The 27782-nt window shown below is 37.2% G+C and overlaps 2 protein-coding genes across 13 annotated transcripts in view; one reads left to right on the forward strand and one right to left on the reverse strand.

Moving 5' to 3' along the window:
- Window positions 1-4091: 4091 nt before the first annotated feature.
- LOC113925950 (cytochrome c oxidase subunit 7C, mitochondrial-like) lies at window positions 4092-4271 on the reverse strand. The gene has a single exon (XM_035726416.1). It carries the CDS (start codon window positions 4269-4271, stop codon window positions 4092-4094), a length of 180 nt encoding a protein of 59 aa, XP_035582309.1.
- Window positions 4272-9940: 5669 nt separating this feature from the next.
- TBC1D19 (TBC1 domain family member 19) overlaps window positions 9941-27782 on the forward strand; it is a 196658-nt gene continuing 178816 nt past the window's right edge. For 5 of the 12 annotated variants that reach the window (XR_003520789.2, XR_003520788.2, XR_003520790.2 and 2 more), the window contains exon 1: window positions 9941-10322. Coding sequence is in view for 2 of the 12 variants with exons in the window: in XM_027598894.2 (XP_027454695.1) it covers window positions 10224-10322 (99 nt within the window). In the remaining 10 variants the exon portion in view is untranslated. Of the gene's footprint in view, window positions 10323-21893; window positions 22096-27782 lie in introns of all 12 variants that reach the window. The other 7 variants (XM_027598897.2, XM_027598896.2, XM_027598903.2 and 4 more) reach the window with 4 other exon arrangements.

Consider the following 27782-nt stretch of genomic DNA (forward strand, 5'->3'; position numbering starts at 1 on the left):
AGAGTCTTGGAAATGTACCCAAGATCACACAGCTCATAAGTAGATCTTAGTATCTAAACCCAAGAACCAAGGGACTTAGACCCCTAAGCTCATGACAACTACATTCTTGTGCATGAATTCTCTCTTCTCAGAAGAGCCTAAGGATGAGTCTCATTTAAATTTAAATCAGATTCCTTCAAATAATTTTTTAACAATATCCCAGTCTTGGGGCGCCTGGCTGGCTCAGTCAGTTAAGTGTCCAACTCTTTATTTCATCTCAAGTCACGATCTCAGGGTTGTGAGATCGAGCCCCACATTGGGCTCTGCACTCAGCGGAGAGAATGCTTGAAATTCTCTCTCTCCTGCCCCCCCAAAATAAAGAAACTAATTAAAAAAACAACAACAACAACATCCCAGTCTCTGTGATCAAGTCATTTAGTCACTAAAGGAAAGTACTGAGCCAACAAAAATCTTTCTGGCAAAACAATAGTCTCTAGGGTAGATGCCAACAAACTTCAAAGTCTAATAAAACCTATTTAAATCAAGCAATGGCTTGAAGGAGTAATTGCTCTCAGATACAAAACTAATAATTCCCTGAATATTATTATTATCTTTGAAGTGAAGAATAACAAACTGACCCTTAGGTCCCTCCATTTATTATTAGAAAAACATTATACATTTTCAAGAAGAACAGATCAAAATAGTGTTATTTAGCTGCAGAGTCCCACATTCCTTTTTTCTTACTAATCATGTTTCTTACATTTTCAAGATTGCATCTCTAAGACTTAATAAAATCTTATTATTCTCCTAATGCCTAGAAATTAATAATGTAGAGGAAGATATTGGAAGATGTTCATAGGAACTTCTTATAGAGATGTGCAGGAATGCACGATGAATAAAAGGAAATATTATCCCCTTTTAAACTTTGTAAACTCTTTAGTCAATAGAAGTTCTCAAATTTAAATTTATCATTATTAAAAGAGAGGAGTTCTGAAAACTTCTGAAGTTGTCATTTTTATCACTAGTTTCACTCGTTGGGCTTATAAGGCACTAGTGGGACCTAAAAATTTTCGAAGCAAAAATTACCCTCATTTATCCCAGAGAGGCAATGTGATGTCAAAGAAACTGGGTTCAAATTCAAGCTCTGTTATTATGAACTTTATTGTGAATTATGACAAGTTATCTAACATTCAAGTCTTATTTTTTTAAAGTCTCATTTTCTTAATCTGTAAAACTCAGAGAAAATAACCCCTATCTTATGAAATGTTATAAGGGTTAAATGAAATAATATTTTTCCCTCCAAATTGAATCTCTGCAGCTCTGGAGAAGAAAGAGAGAGAGAGAAAGAGAGAGAGAAATGAAGGAAGAAAGGAAGGAAGAAATATAGAAAAGAATGGCAGCAACAAACCATAAACACCCAAAATAAACATTCTGGAATCATGAGAAAGCATGAGTTGAATTATTAGAAAATTTGAGTGTGAACTTGGAACTCTGCCTCCATCTTGTTTTGTGATGTGAAGCAATTTTCTTAATTTTAGTCTTGTAAAGAACAAATTTCACTCTGTCAAAAGGAAATAAAATTTTTGACTTCCCAGGTTTGTTCTAATTCTGACAGTCTGTGTTGCAGGAATATAAAAAGTAATTCTTAAAATTTATAAAAACTTTTACATCTTTACTCATAAATTGAATACCTTAAAAGTGCTCTTTAACCATCCACATTTCCTATCTGCTTTATTTGTATTGTCAAGTGAAGTTGTTCCAGCACATGAGTATTTTGAGATGGAAACATTTATTTGATATAATGTGTCAAAGATATTCTTTTAAAATGTTTCCAGTGTGCTTAGATATTAAGTCACACACACACACACACACACACACACACACACACACACACACACACACACACACACACACAGGAGATCTGACTAAAATACTAGTGGTGAATCACAGCCTCTCCTCCCTTCCTCCTTGGGGCTGAAGTTTGATTTTGCCACTTTCCTTTTCCCTTAACACAAGTGCTATTTGACATATTTCATGTTTAGTTCTACGTATTAAACTTTGTATTGTTTTAGAACTTTGGAAAATATCACATCTGGGATCCACCAGAATGGACCACTCTGGACCCAGATGACAGCCAAGAGGTACTCTGCTAGGGGCTTTGGACCAGCTCAAGAGGCCAGTGCCCAAGAGTGGAGTCCAATTCAGCAGGGACAAATGAGGAACAGAAGAATAAGGCAGCAATGTAAATGGCCAAAGTTCTCCATAAAACAGAAAATCAAAATTGAAGTGTGGTAGAGAGAGGATATTAGGGAGACAATGAGGAGGTCAAAGTAGAATAGGATTCTGTGGATGCTTGAATGGCTAGGACAAGGGCTTTTATTACTTATTTATTTTTTAAAGATTTTATTTATTTATTTGAGAGAGAGAGAGCACAAGTAGGGGGAGCAGCAGAGGGAGAGGGAGAGGGAGAAGCAGGCTCCTCACCAGGCAGGGAGCCCGATGCGGGGCTCGATCCCAGGACCCTGAGATCATGACCTGAGCCAAAGGCAGCCACTTAACCGACTGAGCCACCCAGGCGCCCCAGGACAAAGGCTTTTAAAGAACTCTATTATGAAGATAGGTACCTCTTGTGTTGGTTAAATTGAACCAGGTAAGGGGCGCCTGGGTGGCTCAGATGGTTAAGCATCTGCCTGCAGCTCAGGTCATGATCCCAGGGTCCTGGGATCGAGCCCTGCATCAGGCTCCCTGCTCCACGGGGAGCCTGCTTCTCCCCCTCCCTCTGCCTCTCCCCCTGGTCATGCTCTCTCTCTCTCTCTCTCTCTGTATCTCTGTGTCTCGAATGAATAAATAAAAAAATCTTTAAAAAAAAATTTAACCAGGTAATGTTAACCTGACTGGACTACAATGCCCAGTTGTTTGGTCAAACGCTAATCTAGATATTGCTGTGAATGTTTTTGGTGGATAGACATGGTTAGCATCTACAATCAGTTGACTTTAAGTAAAGCAGATTGCCCTCCATAACGTGGGCCTTGTTCAATCCGTTGAAGACCTTAAGAGCAAAAATCGAGATTTCCTGGAGAAGAAGGAATTCTGCTTCAAGACTGTCACTTAGAAAGCCTGAGTCTCTAGTGTGCTGCCCTGTGGATTTTGGACTCAAGACATCAACTCTTAGCTAAATTTCCAGCTTGACAGCCTGCCCTATAGATTTCACATTTTCTAGTTCTCACAACCATGTGAGTCAATTTCTTAAAATAAATCTATTTCTATCTCTATCTCCTATTGGTTCTGTTCTTCTGGAGAATCCTACTGATAATACCTCTGTTGTCATTCTTCTCTAATATAAAAATGTAAAGTTTGGAAGACTCTGCTGGGCTGGAAGTTTGAAGTTAAAGCTGCAAGACTCCAGTCAAGCCGTTTCACCTGGAGAAATTTGGAAATCATCATTCCTCTTTTGACCACTTGAGAAGTACCTGCTACCTTCCAGGCACCACATTAGGCACTAGATGTAGATTAGGTCCCCCCAGAAGCAGACTATGGAATAAAAATTTGAGGGTTCATAGTGTATTGGGGGTGATCTCAGCAAATACATGCAGTGGAGTGGGGAAGCGAGATAGGGAAGGGGAGATAAAACAGGGTATGTTAGTGCATAGGGTACAGATGTGGGCTATTAGGTTCAATATTTCTGAGACTTCTGGGACAGCATATGGTGGGGGGCACTCAGCTGTGTGTCGCAGAGTATGCTGACAACCAAGGCTACACATGATACATTAATTTTCTAGATGTTGCTGTATTTAAAACATTTTTATATTGAAATAAACAAAGGTATATTTTGGAATACACTTACCGTGTCATGAATTTTTGAGATAAAGCATAAGAACTCAAGGATATTTGAGCTGAGAAACATTGTTTTATTGTAGTCTTTGTCTTTTGTTCTCTTTCTTCTCTGTATCAAACACTTAATTCAATTTCCCATTTTTTTTCAGTCATGCCATAAGTTTATTTACAAACGTATCAAGTACGTTGAATTTAAGAGTTTGATCCATTTTTCAAAGAAATTGCATGTCTTAAAGTGCTTTTCTTCTTATCTATCTCATGGATTAACTAACATATCCTTATTTCTTAAGTGGTTGGTGTTTTACTATAAAAAAGGATGCAGCAAATCCAGATCCAAAGTACACAGTCATCATAATTAGTAGCTGCCACTTGTTTTTCACTGAAAATGGCAAATTTTTCCCTAGGCCCTCCTCATAGTGTCTTCTGTGTGTGAACCTCTGGATGCTCTGTCCCAACATGGTGCTGGTGGAAGGTCTGTGAAAGGCACTGAGACCCAAGAGGAGGAAATGGTCGCACCATGCCAAGTCCTCCTTTTTTCCCCTCAGTTTCTCACTTGAAAGGCTTTTCCTTACCAAGACACCCACTTTGTTCCAGGGTCCATGGCTTTGCTCTTTGCAATGCACAGAGCTTGTCTCAACTTAAGTCCTGGTAATAAACCTGATGACCCCTTCCCTAGGAGCCCTCCCATTAACAGGCATCTGCAGGTGGGGTGGCTGGTTATGCACTAGAGGTCCATGCTCTGCTCCTCACTGGCTCTGTTCCTACATGACTAAGCTTGTGACAGATAGTTTTTGATCTTCTTCCAGGTCTATAACTTAACCCTGATTCCCCGTATGCATCTTTATGGACAATTTTTCCTTCCCTAATGGACAGGGACAGGCCCCACTGCGGTCTTCAATTTGATCTCAAGTACTTAATATTGTAGCTGTTCTATTCATATATATATATATTTACCTTGTATATGTTGCTATGCCTTCTGGAAAGAAAAAAAGATGGCAGACAATATGTAAGTTTCCTAAGAGGCAATGGAGGAAAGATGGTACAAAACAAGAAAGAATAATTAAAAAGGAAACATCGTGGAATGGAAGTGTGTGTGTGTGGGGGGGGGGTATAGTTTGGCTGGGGGAGGTGGGAAAGCAAAGCTATGACCAGAGAACTGAGGAGAAAATGAGTCAAGTAGATCCTGCTCTACTATGTTACCTGAAACCTAGAGGAAGTGTCTGGAGAAACTAGGCCATCCATCACTTTGCAGCAGTAAGCTTCTTTTGCTCCAAGCAGTACAGATTATATTAGAGAATAGGTTATTTCCAGTGCTCACTTCTGCTTGTACAACCAGAGAGAATAACCTAGAACTCCAGTAGACTGACTTCCATATACAGGGAGGCCTTCACAGAAAGTTATTTATGAACAAGCTGTTTTCCTCACAAGCCATCAATTTTTGTCTTTTTAAAAATAACAACACTTGCAAATTTTCTGTTCTTGTCACATAATCTTTTACTTATAGATCTTATTTTGCAAATGGGTCAACCTTATTTATTTTTAGCTTTTATAATGTCCCCATAATACTGAGAAAATGCCACATCAATAAGTACTATAATTTAGATTCCGGATTCTGAACTTCACGCAACCAACTCTGTGGATAATAAATGATCTGGATATTGTCCAACTCTACTTTATTTGTGGTCCAATTAGCCTGAATGTCAGTCAGGAATTCTCACCTACAAGTGTTCATATCACAATGCCAATCTGAGACTGAAGTTATTTGGACAATTTAGTAGAACCAACAAACCATTCTTCTCCTTCATCTTTCTCCCAGGATTGAAGATAAAATACCAGATCATTTCTTGCCACTCTCTTGTGGCCAGAGGTGGTCAGTGACACAGCTTTGGGCAATAAGATTCATGGGAAAGTCTTCTTGGGGGCTTCTTAGAAAAATAATCTTTCCTCAAAAAAAGAAGAGACATACAAAGTCATTGAGAACTCCTTTATTTTGTCTTCTTCCTGCCTCCCTTTGTAGGCAGTGGTAGAAGAATGTCAATTTGGAACTGCAGCAGCCACCTTAGGACACTAAGTTGAATGGTGAAGGCCAACATGCTAAGGAGGGCAGAATGGTAAAGAAGGAAAGAGCTTAGATTTTTGATGATGTTGTGGAGGCATTAAACCAGCCTTTGTACATTCCTTTAGACTTGTTGGTAATAATAAATATCCTATGATTTAAACCAGTTACTTGGATTTTTCCCATGAGTTTTATATTTAACATGAAGCCAACATAGTCCCTGAGAGTGTTCATGGAACCAATAGCCCAATCTTCCCCATTTACACATAATTGCTTGGGTCCAGAGGCAGGAAAGATGGAGAAATGGAGTATAGTGAAGGGCAGAAAACTTTTTCCTCTTCCATTCTAGGTTCTTTGGCTGGTCTAATGATTAAATTGGTTTAAGACAGATTAACAGGAGAAAAACAAACAAAATTTCATGGATGGGGAGAAATATGAAGACTCAAAGGGCAGCTAGTCAATTCAGGCTTATATAACATCCTGAGCTAAGGCAAGGTGTAGGGGTTTGGGGATACAAAGGGGAAAATACCATTCACAGGAAGGCAAAGAAGATGTTTAGGAAACAAAGGTTGCCTCCTTATGCAGATAAATTTCTTAGGGGAAATGATATTTCTGGTAATAGCTCTCTTCCAGGTACAGGTCCCCTTTCCAATATAAATTTAAGCGGTTGAGTAAAGAACTTCTCCTGAATCTATTGGGTTTTAAATGCCTTTAGCTCAAAGTAATCTTTATGCCAAAGAGACATATTTTGGGGTAGCAAAATCTGCTCCCTTCCAATAGCATGGTCTTCTATTCAGCTTGTGTTCAGAAAGGAGATCTGACCACCTTGTAAAGGGAGGTGGCAAGCAGAACCCTAAGGGGCTTTGTTCCTGAGGGGTTTTGTGAGCCTTGGGATTTAAGTATCTCTGGGTTTTTGCAGCTTTGGGAGCACCAAAAAGCAGCAGCACCCTGGACAGTAGCTTTGAGGGTTCAGACACCACCAAAGCAGGCAGAGCAGATCACAACCAGATTTGCTCCTAAGCACACATGTGCCACTTCCTGAGGACTCCCAGAAGTAACAGGAAGAGACTTTGAAGAGGAGCCCGAGGTCCTGTGCTAAGCATATGGGGGCTAATGATCCAGTGACAGATAACCGGTGTCACAATGAGCTCATTTGTTCCCAAAGACAAGGAGGCCTGTGATATTCATGGTACACACAACACACAATAAAAATACTTTTTATTTAAGTAAATTCCTGACAACATACAATTCAATCTATTCTGCAGATACAGCATGCTAATAGCAGTGTCTCCTAAAACAACAGCTGAACATACTTTCATTGCAGATCCTGGAGTTTATGTAAGCCTCAGTTTTGTGTGGCGCTCACAGGGTGTTTTGGATGTGGTCCGCATCTTTGCTCATGTGAGGCCACTGGTCAGTGGCTTCCCTCCACCCACTCACCCACAGTGATATCTGACACAATATTATATATACAATAAATCAAAGCAGAGCAGATCTGAAAAAGGCAGGATTGAGCCCAGAACCTTACACATGTTGGCCCAGAAGTGCCTTTGCTTCGAATTTGAGGGGATTTTGAGGAGAATTCTCTCTGCATTCATTTTACTTTTGTTTCTGTTTATATAGTTTTAGCTACTCAGATGAGATTGGATTCCTTTTGCTATTCATCTCTTAGAGTGTTTTCCCAATTCCCTCCCACTCTGAGTAGAATAAGGATTTCCAAGGCAAAGTTCTACTTGTGAGATGGAGATGGAAATCTGCACCTTTTGCTTTTTATTAGACAATGACTTTAGAGTAATAAAATTTCCAGATACACAGGTGGGAGTCTAAAGGGGCCCATCTACCATTATAGCTCTTTGTGTACTGACCTCACCATCCCTTTGTGACTGAGAATTTCTTCGAAGAAAGGACATTTCTTATTCATCTTTGTATTCCTTGCCTTTCTTAGCACAGAGCAAGTGTTCTGAAAAGTTTTGCTAAATTGAATTAGAAAGAGAACAGAGGGCATTCTAGAATTGAATTATAACCTAACACACCTGCTTCTATGTGCGTAAGAAACAAATCTTTAATACTAGGATTAAGTTTGTTTGTTTGTTTGTTTTGCTTGGGCATGTCTTCCGAATCAAATCCAAACTTCTTAATTGTTGCTGTAAGACTGCAAATTATTTTCTCCTTGGAAAAAACTTTTTAAAACCTCTGTGCAAAAAATTGTGCTGGGCACTTTCACACATGTTGCTACACTTATTTACTTTCCATTCCCTTGTCAATAGCTTGGACATTATTTTTATTTACTTATTTCAATTTTAATATTTCATTTATTCATATTTTTTAAAAAATATTTTAACACAAGGTACATCTTTCCCCAGAGTGTCCCCTCAGGTCGGTATTTTATCCTCTTGTTACAGATGAGAAAGCTGAAACTCTGACAGGGGAAGGAACCAAAGGATACCTGGCAGAAAAGGAGTTAGGTTGTTTTCTGATTCCAGGTACCATGACTTTCTGCCACTCCACAGTTTCACCTTCTTTCCTCCCTATGCTTTATGACCCTTCTCAACCTAAATGTTCTTATCTTTTTAGTTATTAACCACCTTCCCCCTTCCAATCTCAAAAGAAGTCTCTCCGTAGTTTTCCTTTTTTTTTTTTTTTTGTTCAAAGTGACGTTTGTGCTGGAGATTCATGGATGGGTGGGGTGTTGGGATGGAGAGGCTGTAAAGAGTTGAGATTTATTCCTCTACAAGCTGGAGAATTTCTGAATTGTAGGGGGAATGTTTTGTATAGAAACTACGTGTTTTGTGGAGTCTGTCATTAATTGCCTTTAAGTACTTTTTCCTCTCTGCCTGCCTCTTTCCAAAGTTGTTTTCAGGGGGTATAGCTCAGGGGTAGAGCATTTGACTGTAAAGTTGTTTTTAATAAACAAATAGGACCAAATGGGTTATTTGGAATCTGTATTTGCCATCACAATACTCTGAACAGTGGTGTTATGAATGCCAAGGTGTTGTGCATGGGTGCCAAAGGCCCAGTCCTTTGGAATTTCTATCATGTCCCTGCTTTAGTCCTTTAGTGTTCAGAGTGTAGTTCCTGAACCACCAGCACTACAATCTCCTTGGAACTTGCCAGAAATCAGATTAGCAGATCCTACAAGAGTCCTATTGAATCAGATCCTCTGATTCAAGTTTAATGTAGTTAGGCTAGAGTAGTTTTTGCAGTCATCTTGATCTGTTTTCTTGGAATCTTACCGTGCTTTGCTTAAGAATATACAGACACACACTTGAAATTAATTCTTGATTATTTTGGTGAGGTTATTCTAACGTTTATATTATTCCACAGGTATTTTTCTAACTGCCTTTGGGAATGCCATTCAATTAGCTAAATCTGTTCCTTCTAGTTCTACTAAAAACCTTTGATATGTTTCTTTGAAGGCAAGAACCATGTCTTATTTACCTTTGTGCCCACACCGTTTCTTGTATGTAAATGCGCAATAAGTTGAAAGCTGAATGACTTTTCTTTTTGAAAGCTGAATGAATTTTGAATAAATGATTGAATGGATGAATACATAGAAGCAGAGGCATCTAGATGGTACACCCCTTGGACTGGGACAATGTCTTAGTCATCCTTGAATTGCCAATGCTTCACAGAAAGCCTATTAATAAATAAATCCTTCTTGGTTAAGTTGTAGCTGTTTGATGAGAAGATGTTGTCTATTTATTCCTGGCATAAGACCCCGCAGAATAGAAACAGGAGAAGTGCAAATAAAACCAATTGATAAATACAGCGCTAGCCACCTTCACAATTGTTACCTCAGCTAATCATCACAACATCTTGTGAACTGGTGTTATTTTACAGAGATAGAAACTGAGTTCTGAAACGTAAGCACCTCACCCAAGTTTACACAGCTAGTGTCAGAGCCTGGTAATTCTTGGCAGTAATTTTCTATGTAACTGTGTGTACAGCCCTGTTTCTGCAGAGATTGAAGGATGGAAAAGGAATAATCCGTTATAATAAAACACAAAAATACACGACTCTGAATTCCCCTGGTGCATCAGAGGCACCGTATCTCCGGAGGAAAGCGCTCCTCTTGTTGCCTCTTAGGCGTACACCAAGCGGGAACAATGGAACGAAAAGCCACCCGCAACCACATCTTTTTTCCGCCAGCGGAACGCAGGCGCTGGGACCTTCAGCCGCCGGGGGGACCAGAGAGGAACGGACTCACGGCCCGGCAGTTGCCTGGTAACGCCCGCTAGGGGAGTCCCAGCGTGAGAAGGTCCCGGAGAAGTGTCACTGGCCCCGAGTGGGACCCCGTAGCCCGTTCTCTCTGCGCCAGCCTGTCCCCGCGGCTTGGCGGGCTAGGGCAGGGGAAATGTTGCAGGAGGAGTCGGATCTGTCTCTCATTATTGCCCAGATAGTCCAAAAGCTCAAGGGCTCCAATTTGTACGCTCAGTTGGAACGGCAGGCCTGGGTGAGTGAGGCCGAGCGGGAAGGGATGGAGACGGGCGGGGCCGCGGTGATGCCTGCTCTCCGTCTGCAACCCGCTGACCTCAGCGGGAGCCCGCCTGGGTCTCCCCGACTCCGCTCCTGGGCACGGAAAAGCTTCCCTTGCAGGTGGAAGCTCCACTTGCTCAGCCTCGCGCGTGGGGTAGTAGATTTTTAAAGCAGGGTGGGGCGCATCCCGCCTTTCTTTAGGCCGGAGAATGCTGAAGCTATTCATTCATACCATAGTCCTTTTTTAAGCTGCTGGAATCAGTAGAGATGGGTTGGGCCACGCCTTCCCTCACATTTTTCGACCTGTGGGTGGGTTTGGACCCCCAGGTGCCTTTTTGCTTTCCGTTAGTCTATCACCTTCTTGCTCTCTGTCCTCTCTGCAGTGATTCCTCTTTCTCTCCATCCAGCATTTACTGAGTATTTTCTAATGTGCTAAGTTCTTTGGATGAAGAGATTGATCAGGAGATCTTTGCCTTTTTGTGTGAATGTCATATAAATGGGATCATACAGTATATAAATTTTCGTGTCTGGTTTCTGTAACTTAGCATAATGCTTTTGACATTTATTCATATTGTTGGTATTTCACTACTTCTGTTCCTTTTTACTGCTGAGTAGTATTTCATGTTTGGATGTATTGTGATTTGTTTATCCATTCATTAGTTGCTGGGCATTTTCCGTTATAGTTATGGGTTGTTTCCAATTATGGAGATTATGAATAAAGCTGATATATACATTTTGGTAAAGGGTTTTGCTTGAATATTTGTGTTTTTTTTTTCTCTTGGATAAATATTTAGGAGTGGAATTGCTGAGTTGTATGGTAAGTGTATGTTTAATTCTATGAGAATCTGCCAAACTTTCCCAAAGTGGCTGTATTATTTTGCATTTCCGCCATCAATTATGAGAGTTTCAGTTGCTCTGCATCCTTGTTAGTACTTGATATCAGTTTTTATTAGTTAATTTTTATTTATTAATTACAGTCCTCTGGTAGAAGCATGATATCCTATTGTGGCTTTGATTACATTTCCTGTATGACTAATGATACTGAGCACCTTACCATAGGTTAATACATTCTTTGGTCAAGTAGTTTGTGTAAATCTTTTGCCCATTAAAAAAATTGTGTTTGTTCTCTTATTGTTGGATTGTAAGGATACTTTATATGTGACACAAGTCTTTTATCAGATAGGCATCTTGCAGATATTTTCTGCCAATCTGTGGCCTCTCTTTCCATTTCCTTAACTAGATCTTTCAAAGAGCAAAATTTTTTATATTGATGACAATTTTTAATCAGTTTCTTCTTTTATGATTTGTGGTTTTTTGTGCCCTACCTACAAATCTTTGCCTAACCCAGAGTCTCAAAAAGTTTTTCCTATGTTTGGTTCTAGGAGTTTTATAGTTTTAGCTTTTACATTTAGGTCTGTGATCCATTTTAAGTTAATTTTTTGGTATAGATAGATTGGTGTCCAATACCACACCTATTTCCAGTACCGATTTGTTGACACACCTATCCTTTCTCCACTAATTTCGTTGGCACCTTTGTTGAAAATTGATTTAGGACACACACACACAACTATTTCTGGCTCTTTGTTCTGTTCCATTGATCTATTTGTTTTGATTTTTGTAACTTTATAGTAAGTCTTGAAATCAGGTAATTAACGTTCCAACTTTGTTCCTCTTTCTCAGGATTGTTTTGAGTATTCTAGGTCCTTTGCTTTTCCATATAAAATTTAGAGTCATTTTGTAAATTACTACAAAAAGTTTGCTGGGATTTAGATTGGGATTATGTTGAATATGTAGATCAATTTTGGGAGAATTGACATGTAAACAACATTGAATTTTCTGCCTATGAACATATTTTATCTCTTTATTTCTATTTTCTTTATTTTTTTTCTTGTCAGTGTTTTATAGTTCAGTATACAAATCTTGCACATAGTTTGTTTAGATTTTCCCCTAAGTATTTTTTTGATACTATTATAAATGCTGATTTTTTCATTTCATTTTCCAATTGTTTGTTGTTAGTATGCAGAAATATGATTGATATTTGTATATTATATTTACCTTGTATCCTGTGACCTCACTAAACTTACTTATTAGTTATAGTACCACCTTTTGTAGATTGCATAGGATTTTCCAAGAACATGTATCATATGTGAATAAAGACAGCTTTACTTCTTCCTTCCAATCTGTATGCTTTTTCTTTCTTTCTTTTCTTCTTTCTTTCTTTCTCCCTCCCTCTCTTTCTTTCTCCCTCCCTCTCTTTCTCTCTCTCTCTCTTTCTTTCTTTCTTTCTTTCTTTCTTTCTTTTTCTTTCTTCTTCTCTTTCTTTCTTTTCTTTCTTTCTTCCTTCCTTCCTTCCTTCCTTCCTTCCTTCCTTCTTTCCTTCCTTTCTTTCTTCTCTCCCTCCCCTCCCCACCTCTCCCTTCCTTTCCCTTCCCTTTCCTTCCCTTCCCCTCCCTTCCCTTCCTTTCCTCTCCTTTGCCTTGTTGCATGGCCTAGTGCCTCCACTGCAATAGTGTATAGATGCGTTCTACTAGGTTGAGGAAGCTCTCTTTTATTCCTTGTTTTTTGAGAGTTTTATTATGAATGGATGGTGAATTTTGTTAGATACTTCTCTTGTATCTGTAGAGATGCTCATGTGGTTTTTCTTTTTTTAACATGTTGATATGGTGAATAATAACTGATTGGTTTTGAATGTTGAACCAGTTTTGCATTCCTGAGATAAATTCCACTTGGTTTTGATGCATCATCCTTTATATATATATATATTTCTTGATTTGATCTGCTAATATTTTGTTAAGGATTTTGTGAATATTTTCATGAAAAATATTGGTTTGTAGCTTTATTTTAACATCTTTGTCTAATTTTGTTATCAGGTAATGCTGATTTCATAAATTGAATTGGGAAGTGTTCCCTTTTTCCTATTTTGTGGAAGAATTTGTATAGAATTAATATTATTTCCTTCTTAAATATTTGGTAGAACTCCTAGTAAGGTCACTGGGGCCTGGCGTTTTCTTGGTGGGAACCTTTTTTATAAAAAATTTAAATAAAATATATATGCAGGGCTATTCAGGTTATTCATCTTGTTGAATGTTCCATGTGCATTTGAAAAGAATGAACATTCTGCTCTTGGTATTCTATAAATGTTGATTAGGTCAAGTAGATTGGCAATTTTGCTCAAGTGAGTGTGGAGGCTTACTGAGTATGGAAGCTTCAGTCAGTATAGTTGGGGATCAAGCTTGGCTTGAGTTTTGTTATTACTGTCATTAGCTTCGGTGTACCATAGGATTCAAATTTAGTGGGTGGGCTGCTGCTGTAACTTTGTGCTTAGAAAGGGCCCTGGAGTACTGGAAGGTTTTTCTCAGTGTTTGTTCTACATCCTGTGCTTTCATCTGCCTCTGCTTGCCATTGCCACAGAGAGAAATCTCTCTCCATGCTCTTATCCTTCCCTCAGCAGTAGAATGTTGTTTGTTACTCAGTCCTAAGCTCATAGTAGGTACAGGCATTCTTTATTCTACTGGTCCTGTCTTAGTCCATGTGCCTTGGGAGTGGGTCTTTCTCTGTTTCTTCCTCTTCTCCCCTTGGCAACCAAAATCTGCCTTGTATTTGTGGCTGATAACGGGTGAAAGAGAGATTCCTGATCCTCACTAGTGCTGGCTCACCTCTGCTTTGTACTGGTGTAGGATCCTGGGCCCAATAGTTTTTTTTTTTTACCTTCCCATGAGCAAGGTCATCTATCTGACCCCCAGAAAGAATTAATTATTGCCTTGTCTTCAGAGTAGGAAGTTTTCTGAGCCCTCCCTCAGAGGTTTAAGACCTGTTCCTCACATGAGTGGAAAGTTAGGCAAGGTAGCACGGTTTTATGCCTGTCCTGGAGTGGCAGTTTATCCCTTCTTGTGCACCTATGCCACAAAAGGGGGCTCTCTGCAGTGCCTGGCTTTGCCGTCATTCTTTTGGATGGGCACCTGGTTAAGACTCATGGAAAAGAGCATGAGAGTGTAAATTCCCCATGTGTTTTGAGCTTTTAGTTATTCTAAACTGAAATGCTAGCTCACATACAATCTATTACAGTTAAAATTTTAACTGATTTCTTCTTTTTTGCTTGTATGGTAGCCTCCCTTTCCTCCTGTGCTCTGCCAAAGGTGAAATAGTTTGGAGTCCCTTCTGTCCTTGGAAAGACTTGTTATTCTTTGAAACTTAATTCACTTGATTGTCCTACAACTTCAATTTTCTGATGGGTTCAAGAACAAATGATGATTTGTTAGGTTATACCATTTTTTCTCATTATTAGGGTGGGAGAGACGTTCTTGTGCTGGCTTTCTACATCCTATGTATTAGTAGAACTCCAGTAATAAGTGTTAAAGGATTGCATCTATGTCCATGAGAAAAATTGGTGTGTAATTTTCCTTTCTTGTAATGTCTTCGACAAACTTTATATCAAGTTTATGCTGGCCTGATAAAATTAGTAGAGAAGTGATCCCTCCTTTTTTATTTTCTGTTTGCTGAAAGAGTGTTATGAGATTGTGTTATTTCTTTCTGAGATTTTTGGAAGAATTCTCCAATAAAGTCTGTGTCTTAGATTTTCTTTTGGGAAGGTTTGTTTTGTTTTTTTAGCGGACTTTATTTTTTAAGAATAGTTTTTGGTTTACAGCAAAATTGAACAGAAGGTACAGAGTTCCAATATATTCCCCTTTCCCTTGTACACAGTTTTCCCTATTATTAACATCTTGCATTAGTGTGGTACTTTTTTACAATCCGTGAACCAATATTGATACATAATTATTAAATAAAATCCATAGTTTACATCAGGATTTGTGTTGTACAGTTCTAATGGTTTTGACAAATGTGTTATGTCATATATTTGCTCTTTCAGTATCTTACAGAATAGTTTCACTGCTCTAAAAATCCTCTGTACCCCACCTACTCATCCCTCTCCCTTTATACCTCGCATGCCTCTGGCAACCACTGACTTTTCTGTCTCTATAGTTTCACCTTGAAGAATGTCATATAGTTGGATTCATGCAGTATGTAGCATTTTCAAACTGGCTGCTTTTACTTAGTAATATGCATTATGTTCCTTTATGTCTCTTTGTGACTCTATTGATAGCTTTTTTTTGGAATAATATTCTATTATGTGGATGTATCACAGTTTATTTATACATTCACCTATTGAAGGACATCTTGGTTGTATCCAGGTCTTGGCAGTTATGAATAATACTGCTAAAACATTCCTGTGTAGATTTTTGTGTTGACATAAAATGCCAAGGAGGATGACTGCTGGATTGTATGGTAAGACTATGATTAACTTTGTTAGAAGTTAATGACCTATCTTCCAATGTGGCTGTACCATATTCCATTTCCATTACCAATGAACAAGTTTCTGTTGCTCCATATCCCCAACATTTGGCGTTACCAGTGCTTTAGGTTTTAGCCATTCTAATAGGTGTATTGTGATATTCTCACTGTTGTTTTAATTTTCAATTCTTTAATGACTTATGACACTGAGCATCATTTCAGATGTTTATTTGCCATCTGTATATCTTCTTTGGTGGGTGTCTTTTCAGATCTTTTGCCCATTTTAGATTGTTGTTGAGTTTTAAGAGTTTGTTGTATATTTTGGGTACAAGATTTTTTGTTTTTGTTTTTTTTTAATCAGCTATGTCTTGTACAAAGATTTTCTGCTAATCTGTGGCTAGTCTTTTCATTCTCGTAACAGTATCTTTTGCAAAGAAGTTTTTAAATTTTAATGTAGTCCATCTTGTCATTGTTTTTCTTTTATGGATTGTACTTTTGGTGTTGTGTCTAAAAATTAATTGCTAAACCCAAAGTCACTTAGATTTTCTATTATGTTATCTTTTTTTAGAAGTCTTATAGTTCTGGGATTTGATTTGGGTCTGTGATCCATTTTGAGTTAATTTTTGTGAAGGGTATGAGGTATGCATATAGGTTTGTTTGTTTGTTTGTTTGTTTTGCATATGAATGTCAAGTTGTTCAAATACAACTTGTTGACTTGTTGAGAAGACTATCTTTGCTCCATGGAATTGTCTTTGCTCCTTTGTCAAAGATTAAATGACTGTGTTTGTGTTGGCATTTCTGGGTCTCTATTCTATTCCATTGATCTGTTTGTCTATTCTTTCACCATTACCACACTGTCTTGGTTTCAGTAGCTTTATAATAAAAATTGGGTGGTGTCAGTTCTCCAACTTTGTTCTTGTTCTTTAATATTGTGTTGGCAAGATTTTTAAGAACATTAAATTTTAATAGATATAGGAGTATTAAGATTTTCTATTTCTTTTATTGTGAGTTTTAGTAAGTTTTGTTTTTCAAGGGATTTATTTCATTTAAATGATATAAATCAGTGGCCTAAAGTTGTTTATATTAAACATATATTTTTTTAATGTCTGAAAATTCTTTTGCAGTTTCTGATAATGGTAATTCGTATGTGTGCATGTGTGGTGTGTGTGTTTGAACAGTTTTGCTAAAGGTCTCTCAATTTTGTTAATCTCATCAAAAAAGCAGTTTGGGCTTTGATGATTTTGCCTTGATTTTGGATCATTTCTTTATTATTAATTGCCTCCTACTTTCTTTAGGATTGATTTGCTGTTTTTTGTTTTGTTTTGTTTTTAGTTTCTTCAAATGGAAGTTTACATCAAAGATTTGAAACCTTTCTTCATTTCTAAAATATGCATTTAAAGTTATCCCCTTAAGCACTGTTTTAACTGTATCCCATAGTTTTAATGAGTCATATTTTCATTGTCCTTTCATTCAAAATATTTCCTAATATTTTTGTGATTTTTAATTTGATGCAAGTGTTATTCTGAAGTATATTGCTTAATTTCTAAGCAGTTGAGATACTTTATTTTTGTTAACAATTTCCAGCTTAATTTTAGTGTTGTCAGAGAACATTCTCTGACTGATAAAATATTTTTAAAATTTAAGGGGCTTACTTTATAACCCAGTGTATAATCAATTTTTCTGAATGTTCCATGTGCACTTGTAAAGAATGTGTTTACTGTCACTGTTGGGTTAGGTTTATCTCTATATGCCACTGAGGTCCACTTGTTAATTATGCTGCTTACCTTTCCTATAATCTTATTAAGTTTTTTTTCTGCTTATTTTATCAGCTATTGAAAGAAATATGTTAAAATCTCCCACCATGATTATATATTGGTCTATTTCTTCAATACTCTCAATTTTTTGCTTTCTATATTTTAAGGCTATTTTATTGGCTGTGTAAGATTTATATTGTGTTATCTTCCTGATAGCTTAACCCCTTAATCATTATGAAATGTCCTTTATTTCTAGTAAGTTTACTGCCTTAGAGTCTGTTTTGTCTGATGTTAGTATAATTATACCAGCTTTCTTTAGTTAGTGGTTGCATGTTATGGCTTTTTCCGTACTTTTATTTTCACCCTACAGTGACTGTATGTAAGATGTGTCTCTTGAAAGCTTCAGCATCATATAGTTGTTTTTTAAATCCAGTCTAACAACCATAGTTTTTTAATTGTATTATTTAGTCTATTTGTATTCAATGAATTTACTGACATTAGTTTTGTATTTGTATGTTACTGAATTAGTTTTGTATTATTGGTCTTAATATTTGTTTTTTTATTCAATCCATTTGCTTCATATTCTGCTTTCCCTCTTTTGTTTTGATTATTCAGTTATTATTCAAATATTTTATTATTTATTTTTCTCTCCATTAATGTGATAGTTACACATTGTTTTACTGTTCTTTAAATAGCTACCCTAGAGGTTACAGAATTTATTCTTGATTAATTATAGTCTCATAAATGATCACTTTACTATTTCCCTGTTATGTAATGCTAGAACTTAGAACACTTTACTCATTTATGGCTCTTTCCTTTTGTTATTTTTGCCATGCCTTTTATGTGTAATTTAAATCCCTCAAGAGAGAGATAGTCCAAGATGGCGAATGAGTAGGAGACCTTAGTTTCATTTGGTCCCAGGAATTCAGCTAGATAGCTGTCAAATCATTCTGAACACCTGTGAACTCAACTGGAGATCTAAGAAAAGAATAGCTGCAGTTCTACAAGTAGAAAAGCAACTATTTTCTGCAAGAATGAGAAGATGGAAAAACTCACCTCAAAAAAGAACAAGAGGCAGTACTGACTGCCAGGGTCTGATCGCTATGGATATAAGTAAGATGTTGGAACTAGAGTTCAGAATAATAATTATAAAGATACTAGCTGGGCTTGAAAAAAGCATAGAAGACACTAGAGAATCCCTTTCTGGAAAAATAAAAGAACTAAAATCTGATCAAGTCAAAATAAAAATGGCTATTAATGAGATGTGATAAAAATGGAGGCTGTAATTGCTCGGATAGGAGAATTAGTGATATAGAAGACCAAATGATGGAGAATAAAGACTCTGAGAAAAAGACAGAGAAACAACTACTGTATCATGAGGGGAGAATTTGAGAGATAAGTGATACCATAAAGCAAAACAATATTAGAATAATTGGGATTCCAGAAGAAGAGGAAAAAGGGAGAAGGAGGGGCATAAGGTATATTGGAGCAAATTATAGCAGAGAACTTCCCTAATCTGGGGGAGGAGACAGGCATTCAAATCCAGGAGCCACAGAGCACCCCATTCAAAATCAATAAATATAGGTCAACACCTCAACATATAGTAGTGAAACTTGCAAATCTCAGAGACAGAGAAAATCCTGAGAGCAACTCAGGACAAGAGGTCCATAACCTACAAGGGTAGAAACATTAGACTAGCAGCAGACCTATCCACAGAGACCTGGCAGGCCAGAAAGGACTGGCATGGTATATTCAGGGTGCTAAATGAGAAAAACATGCAGCCAAGAATACTTTATCTAGCAGGGCTGTCATTCAAAATAGAAGAGATAAAAAAAATCTTCCAGGACAAACAGAAACTAAAAGAATTTGTGATCACTAAACCAGCCCTGCAAGAAATATTAAAGGGGATCCTTTAAGTGGAGAGCCCAAAAGTAACATAGTCCAGAAAGGAACAAAGACAATATACAGAAACAATAATGACTTTACAGGTAATACAGTGGCACTAAATTCATATTTTCAATAGTTACTCTGAATGTAAAAAAGACACAGGGTATCAGATTGGATAAAAAGGCAAGACCCATCAATATGCTGTCTGCAAGAGACTCATTTTAGACCCAAAGACACCTACAGATTGAAAGGGGGGGGGGTTGAAAACCATTTATCATGCTAATGGATATCAAAAGAAAGCTGGGGTAGCAATCTTTATATCAGACAAATTAAAGATATAAAAAACAGAGTCCCACATAAGACTTTGAATGGTAAGGATGTTTTCCGTAATCTTTTATCACATAGTAAAGTAGTAGATACTCCATATATACCATTATAATCAACATTAAAGAAGAAGAATCTGGATTTATTCCATTTAATAAATACATATTGAGCACTGGCTCATGCCAGTCATTTTGGTAGGTATAAAATACAACAAAACAATGAAGACATACTCTCTTCCCGCCTTCATGAAACTTATACTTTAATGGGGAAAGCAGACATTTAAAAAATAAATACAGGTATGATAAATATTACCAAAAAAAAGTTCCAGATACTACAGGCCACTAAACTGGGAGGTTATATAAGACCTACAGAGCTTAAATGGTCTTGGCTGAAAGAGTAGAGTGAAGAACAGTACCACCAAGCTTCGTAGGCATGATCAAGGATTTTGACCATTTTTCTAAGGGCCATACGAAGCCTTGAGGATTTTAAGCAATCTTGTTTGGACCTTTAACGATATCCAGGCTTCCATTTACTAAGCACTTACAATGTGCCGGGCATAATATCTTCTTCAGTCCTCACAAAATGGGACTTACATTTACAAGTTGATGGAAGAGCTGGTGGCTGATCAGCATCCCTGCCTTAGCTTATATCCACTACTGCAGACATTTAGTAGAAGTAAGCTAACTCTTAAAAGGCAAGCTACAATCAGTTTTAGTAACATACTTTTAAACAACTGGCTACTTATTTGTTACATGCCTTTACAGTTTTAATCATGAGGGCAGTTTCGTGCCACGAGCCTTTTCCTGTACTGTCTCCATTTTGTCTGTTTGGGTATACTCTGAAAGTGCTAGAGCAGTATTGGTTCAACTTAATTAGAAAAATAAAATCACACAGAATATTTCAAAGAGAAATATAAATGATTTTTAGACCCCCCCATTAGCACCTCTTTTTTATAGTATAATTAAACTGTATTTTAATATATCCTTTTGTAGATTAAAGTTTAATTATCAAGATCTTAGTGTGATAACATGGAATTTTGTGTTTCTGGAAAGGGGTGGTGTTTTTTGATTTCTGAGTTTTCTTGAGTTACTTTGTTATGAAGTCGACCTACATCTTAAAATCGAATTTGCTCACTCATCCTCTAGACACTACCATGATAACCTAATCTAAATTTGATGTTTAGCACAAAGATCAACATTGTTATTTTGTATCATTCATTATTTGTATTTAAAATGGATGTTGTGTAAAACCTCAAATGTTATTTCCGTTCCATTAAGTGTTTAATAAGTCTTGATGCTCTGATTGTTATTATAAATAATAGAATTGTGAAAGGAAGGAACCTGAAAGAAGATAGGCTTTGGAGAGAGAAGGAATAATATAATTGATAGGATGTTGTCATAAGTCTAGAACCCCAGAGCATCTCAATGCTAGTGTCCCTTACTAAAAAACTTATGAAATAATATCTCAAATATTGTTTTTTTCATTCATCATTATCAGAAATATATACATATATAATTTAGAGATCATAAAAAGAGAAGAAACTGACATTCATTTATCATTTATTTTAAGGAAATGAAAATTTAATGGATTTAAATAAATTTTAATTAAATATATTTTCTGTAAGACATAGATAGAACATGTATATATTTTTTGAAGGTTTTATTTCTTTATTTGAGAGAAAGAGGGAGAGAGCACAAGCAGGGGGAAAGGGAGAGGAAAAAGCAGGTTTCTCCCCCCAAGCAGGGAGCCCAATGCGGGGCTTGATCCCAGGTCCCTGGGATCATGATCTGAGCTGAGGGCAGATGCTTAACTGACTGAGCCACCCAGGTGCCCCAGAACATATATTGGTATTGAAAGACCTGTACCATGAGTAGAACTTACCATCCTCTGTCTTTTTTTTTTCTCTAGGATAGGATTTGACATACATCATTAAGCTTCAGATTGGACTACTGCAGTTGATATATAAATTAATAATTCAGGCACTCTGACTGTGTTTAGTGTGAACCAAGGACTAGTGTCATTCTTACCCATATCTGTCTTGGCTATTGTTGTGTTCTTTAATCCTGGAAAGTAAGACAGTTGTAGGAGTGCTGACAATACTGACTGCATCTTTGGCCCTTCATTTTGTTCATGTTTACTGGATGACCTTTCTTGGAGCTATGTGTTCCTGGCTCCTTGGAGATTACTATACGTAACTTAGAAATGCCCACCAAGGCTAGGATGGGGGGAGGCTTGCTTTGACCTCCCATGAATCCATTAAAGATAACATAGTCTTTCTCCTTCCTGATGCACAGGTGGTACCACAAGATCTAATTAAAGGTTGGCTGTTAATTAGGTGCCTGCAAAGCCTTTGAGGTGCATGCAGACCCTTTAATCTCACTACACTGCCCCTCTGCACATCCTGTCGCACTATAAAATCTGTGGACTAAGGTCAAGACTTTGTGGAGAATAGCTATACAGTGCCTGAATCATCATCTGCCTGATCCACCCCTGTCAGTAAGTTACCTGGTAAAACTCTCTGTAACTTGTATGGAGTTTCATTTTCTGGTCTCACAGTGCCTTCTCTCTCTCTTTTATTGATTGATTGATTTGGTATCAGTTTTTTATTTACATTTTAATTAATTAACATATAGTGTAATGCTGGTTTCAGGAATAGAATTTAGTGTTTCATCACTTACATATAACACCCAGTGCTCAAAACAGTAAGTGCTGTCCCTTATACCCATCCCCCATCCATCTCCCCTCCAGCAACCCTCAGTTTGTTCTCTAAAGTTAAAAGTCTTATGGTTTGCCTTCCTGTCTCTCTCTCTTTTTTCCCATCCCCTCTATTCCTCCGTTTTTTTTTCTTAAATTCCACATATGAATGAAATCATGTGGTATTTATCTTTCTCTGATTGATGCATTTCATTTAGCATAATACACTCAAGCTCTATCTACATTGTCACAAATGGCAAGATTTCGTTCTTTTTGATGGCTGAGTAATATTCCATTGTGCATATACACCACATCTTCTTTATCCATTAATCAATCAATGGACATTTGGGTTCTTTCCATAATTTGGCTATTGTTGATAATGTTGCTATAAACACTGGGGTGCATGTGCCCTTTCAAATCAGTATGTTTGTATCATTTGGGTAAATACCTAGTAGCACAATTGCTGGATTGTAGGGTAGCTCTATTTTTAACCTTTTGAGGAAACTTTGTACTGTTTTCCAGAGTGGTTACCTTCTCAATTTGGGGGATACTTTACCGTCTCTCCCCCACCTCTAACAACAGTGTAGAAATGAATTATTGTGTATAGCGTTTCAAAATAAGAAACCTCTTTTCTCCATAGAATTTATGTACTGGGGGGGTGGTGCAGGTAAGATAACTATTAATACATGGGATTGCTTTGAATAAGTAAGTATTATCTCTTTGTATTTTATTTCAGCACTGAGTTGCTTAGAGAAGCTTATATAGGGTTTTTGAATTAGGTAAGGCCAAGCTGAAACAAGAGAGAAAAGATTGATAACTAAATGTGAACTGAAGACTGTCTCAGGCATAAAGTATATTATGAAAGGAGGCTAAGAAGTAAAGATGTGGAATAAGGGGGTTAAGACAGACAGTGCTGGCAGAGAAGTGGGTCAGCTTTGGGATGTCGGCAAAAGAAAACCGGTGAGGAATCTATCTTCAGGTGAGAGAGACCAAAGTAGGGTTTGAATTATACAACACAGATTGAGTGTAAGGCATGGTCAGCTTGCATAGCACCAAAATTTCCAATTTGTAACTAAAACTCATTCCTGGCTACAGTGCATGCCACTGAGACTACTTGGATTACAGAAACAGATGTGGTCTACCATTTCATAAAGAACCAAAAATATTAGGAAGGAATGGAGATACCCAATTCAGCATGTTTTAACTGAGCTTCTCTTCTGTGGTGGTGATGGGAAAAATTAGCCAATGTCCAAAACAGTGCTGTTAATGAGAAGAATGTTTGTGGATTGATGCAGGAAAGAGCATTTATTTATCACACTTTTTCTTAGCCTTTTTTTTTTTTTAAAGTAATCTCTACACCCATTGTGGGACTCGAACTTATGACCCCAGGATCAAGAGTCACATGCTTTACTGACTGAGCCAGCCAGGCACCCCAGCTTTTTATGTCCCTCAATACATTGTGAGTTCCTCAAGAGTGAGGGAAAATCATGTCTTGTTTTTCTTTTTATGTTCAGCAACTGGCACATAGGAGGTGTTTAATTAATATTGAAAGAAGAATGTAAATTCATAGGCATATACTAGGTTATAGGTATACTGAAAGGACACAGATGGGGGTAGAGAAGGCTTGGCTAGCTCTCAAGGAGGGAAGATTGGAGTGAATTCCCAGTATAGAAACAGCGAGAAGGTTAAGCAGAAGTTTTCTGTTGTAGGGCACTTCTAAAGAGTGAAGGAGTTCAGAACAAGTCTCCCCAAAACATGCCACTTTGGTATGTGGACTGTTTTGAGCTGAAGGCAGTTGAGATCCTGCAGGCTCAAAAGAAACTTTTGCACTTAACTACCTAGAAGAATCTAAATTGGGTGTTTCCCAGAATAAGTGTTATTACCAGAGATAAATTTTATCTGAGGGCAAACATCTAATTATGAAACATCTGCTCTTCTTACTCTCTGTGGGTTACCTTCCTTCCCTTTGAAGCCCCAGGTTTCTACCCCATTCTTTAGCTCAGGATGGCACATATACCTCGTTTTACCTTTCTATTCTCAACCTTTTATGTATGTGGATTTCCCATATGTATGAAATTAAATTTGATTTTCTCCTGTTATTCTGTTTCATGTCAATTTAATTCTTAGACCAGCTGGAAGAATCTCTGAAGGCTAGAGGAAAATTTTTCCTTCCCAACAAAAGATAAGACTATATAGGTTTGTAGGACTAGGTTTTTAGAAGATCATAAATACCAGAATGAATTTGCTTTTATTCTGTAAGTACTGAAGGAGTCATTGACATATTTTGAGGAGGGTGAAGACATGAAGGATTTTTAAAAGAATATTAATCTGGCACTGGTGAGTTCAATAAATAGGAATAGGAGAGAGTGTTCCAGCTTCATCTTCCACTTTATTCTTTCCTACATGTCTCTTGGAACTTCTGCTATTCCACAAAGTGATAGTGCACAAGAACATCCCTATGCCTTTGTTCAGTCTGTTTACTTAGCCTATACTCCTTTTTTCCCTTTTTCCAGTTCTTCAATTAGAATTAATTGTTCCTGTCTCTAAGGATGATACCTCTGTTGTAACGTATTTTTTTCTTATGGTAGCATTAGTTTTTTTTTTTTTTTTTTGGATATCTTCATGTCTGGACTAAAAATTTCAGAAAACAAGGGCAATCATCTTGTGTTTCCTATGGAGTTTTGCAGGTGTAGGTCTATGGAATCTTTAGTGCAAATGCATTCACTGAGAACATGTTTATGAAGTACGTACTATGTGATAGCTATTGTGCTGATTCTTGGGATACAGAGATGAAAGACACATAGATTCTAGAACAACTTGAATTCATCACTGTGAACTTGATGGCTCCTCAATACTTAAAGACTTTTCTGATGATATTTATGGTGATGTTAAAGAATGTTACTTTTTGATATTGTTTAATGAAATGTGTCCACTGCATCACTTAATAATATTCAAAATGATCAATGCATAATGTTATGAAATCATATATAGGTAGAAGATTGGTTCAAAGTGCAAGGCAGAGCGTTACATGTTTACGTAATAAAGCGTGAAAACTTTACTGAGGTTCAGATTCCACACTGCAACTAATTTTTAGGAAACTACTAGTCAAATTTTGGTATACTATCACAGGAGAATATCTACAATATCTGAAAAGGATATTAAAATACCCTTCCCTTTCCAGTTACATATCTGTGTGACACTGATCTTTTTCATATACATCAATCAAAATAATATTAGTGCCACAGATGGAATATCACAGCAGATTGAAGGATCCAATTGTCTTCAGTTAAGCCAAACATCAGAGATTTGCAGAAATGTAAAGCAGTGCCTCCTTTTCTCAGTAATTTTTTGTGTCTGAAAATACAGTTCTTTTAAATAAAAATATTTAGGCTAATATATAATGGGTTATAGTGTTTTATTGATTGATTGATTGATTAAGATTTTATTTATTTGACAGAGAGAGACACAGCAAGAGAGGGAACACAAACGGGGGAGTGGGAGAGGGAGAACCAGACTTCCTGCTGATCAGGGAGCCCGATGTGGGGCTCGATCCCAGGACCCGGAGCCAAAGGCAGACGCTTAATGAATGAGCCACCTGGTGCCCTATAGTGTTATTTTTAAACAGATAAATAAATACTTTTATTGTAAAATATGCATAAAATTTCCCATTTTTAAGTGTATAGTTCAGTGGCATTCAGTACATTCACATTGTTGTGCAACCATCAGTAACCATCTGTGTCCCGTACTTTTTCATCCCAAAATAGAACTTTGTACCCATTAAATACTAACTCTCCATTCCCACCTTCCCCATAGCCCCTCACAACCAGCATTCTACTTTCTGTCTCAATGAATTTGATTGTACATATCACATATTACTTATCCATTCATTTGTCTGTGGACATTTGGGTTGCTTCCACATTTTACTTACTGTGAATAATGCTGCTATGAACATGAGTGTACAAATGTATGTTCAAGTACGCACCCAGAATTGAAATTGCTGGATCATGAGGTAATTCAGTTTCTAATTTTTTGGGGGGGAAATTCCATACTAATAAACAAATAAGGTTTTTTTTTTCTGTTTTAATTTCTGAATCTGTAAATATCAGTAGATATAATCCACATAAAGAAAGTACTCTTAGAGCCTCAATTTTAAGAGAGTGAGGGTCCTGAGGTTTAAAAGTTTGAGAATCAGTGGTCTAGGGAAATGAGTAAAGTAGAGAGATCAGTTAGAAAGTTACTATGGTAGTGGACAAGTTGGACTGGACTTTGCTTATAGAAGAGTGGGCAGGGTGGTAAGAAGAATCTGTCATATGAAGAGAACTTGGAGAATCTGGAAATAATGTGACCTTGAGAAAAGAAGCTTTTAGGGAAGACTCAGTAGCTTTCTTTGAATATTTGGAGGTCTCCAATAGAAAAGGGATTAAGTTTATATTTTGTGACATTGTGGGGGTGTGTGGGGGGGTGTGATGGTGGAAGATGGTATGAGGAATCAATTTTAGCTCATAGTAAAGAATTTTCTAATAATTCAAAGGTGGAATTGGCTAAGGTAGGGATGTAGTGAGTTTCTAAACTAGAAAGCTAGTTTATAGTTTTCTTTTCTTTTTTTTCTTTCTTTCTTTTTTCCTTTCTTTTAGGAGTAGAATTTAGTGATTCATCACTTACATATAACACCCAGTGCTTACCATAACATGTGCTCTCCTTAATATCCATCACCCATTTAGCCCATCTCCCCACCCACCTCTTCTCCAGCAACCCTTAATTTGTTCTCTATAGTTAAGAGTCTCTTATAATTTGCCCTCCTCTCTGTTTTTATCTTATTTTATTTTTCTTTCCCTTCCCCTATGTTCATCTGTTTTGTTTCTTAAATTCCACATATGAGTGAAATCATATAGTATTTGTCTTTCTCTGTTTATTTGGCTTAGCATTTTGCTTAGCATAATACACTCTAGTTGCAGCCACATCCTTGCAAATGGCAAGATTTCTTTCTTTTTGATGGCTGAATAATATTCCATTGTGTATATCTATACCACATCTTCTTTATCCATTTGTCAGTCTATGGACATTTGGGCTCTTTCCATAATTTGGCTATTATTGATAATGCTGCTATAAATATCGGAGTGCATGTGCCCCTTTGAATCAGTATTTTTGTATCCTTTGGAAAAATACATAGTAGTGTAATTGCTGGGTGGTAGGGTAACTCTATTTTTAACTTTTTGAGGAACCTCCATACCCTTTTCCAGAGTGGCTGCACCAGTTTGCATTCCCACCAACAGTGTAAAAGGGTTCCCCTTTCTCTGCTTCCTTGCCAATATCTATTGCTTCCTGTGTTGCTAATTTTAGCCATTCTGACATGTGTGAGGTGGTATCTTATTGTAGTTTTGATTTGTATTTCCCTGATGTTGAGTGATGTTGAGCATTTTTTTCATGTGTCTGTTAGCCATTTGTATGTCTTCTTTGGAGAAATGTCTATTCATGTTTTCTGCCCATTT

This window comes from Zalophus californianus, chromosome 2 (assembly GCF_009762305.2).
Source record: "Zalophus californianus isolate mZalCal1 chromosome 2, mZalCal1.pri.v2, whole genome shotgun sequence".
In the NCBI taxonomy this organism is placed as follows: Eukaryota; Metazoa; Chordata; class Mammalia; order Carnivora; family Otariidae; genus Zalophus; species Zalophus californianus.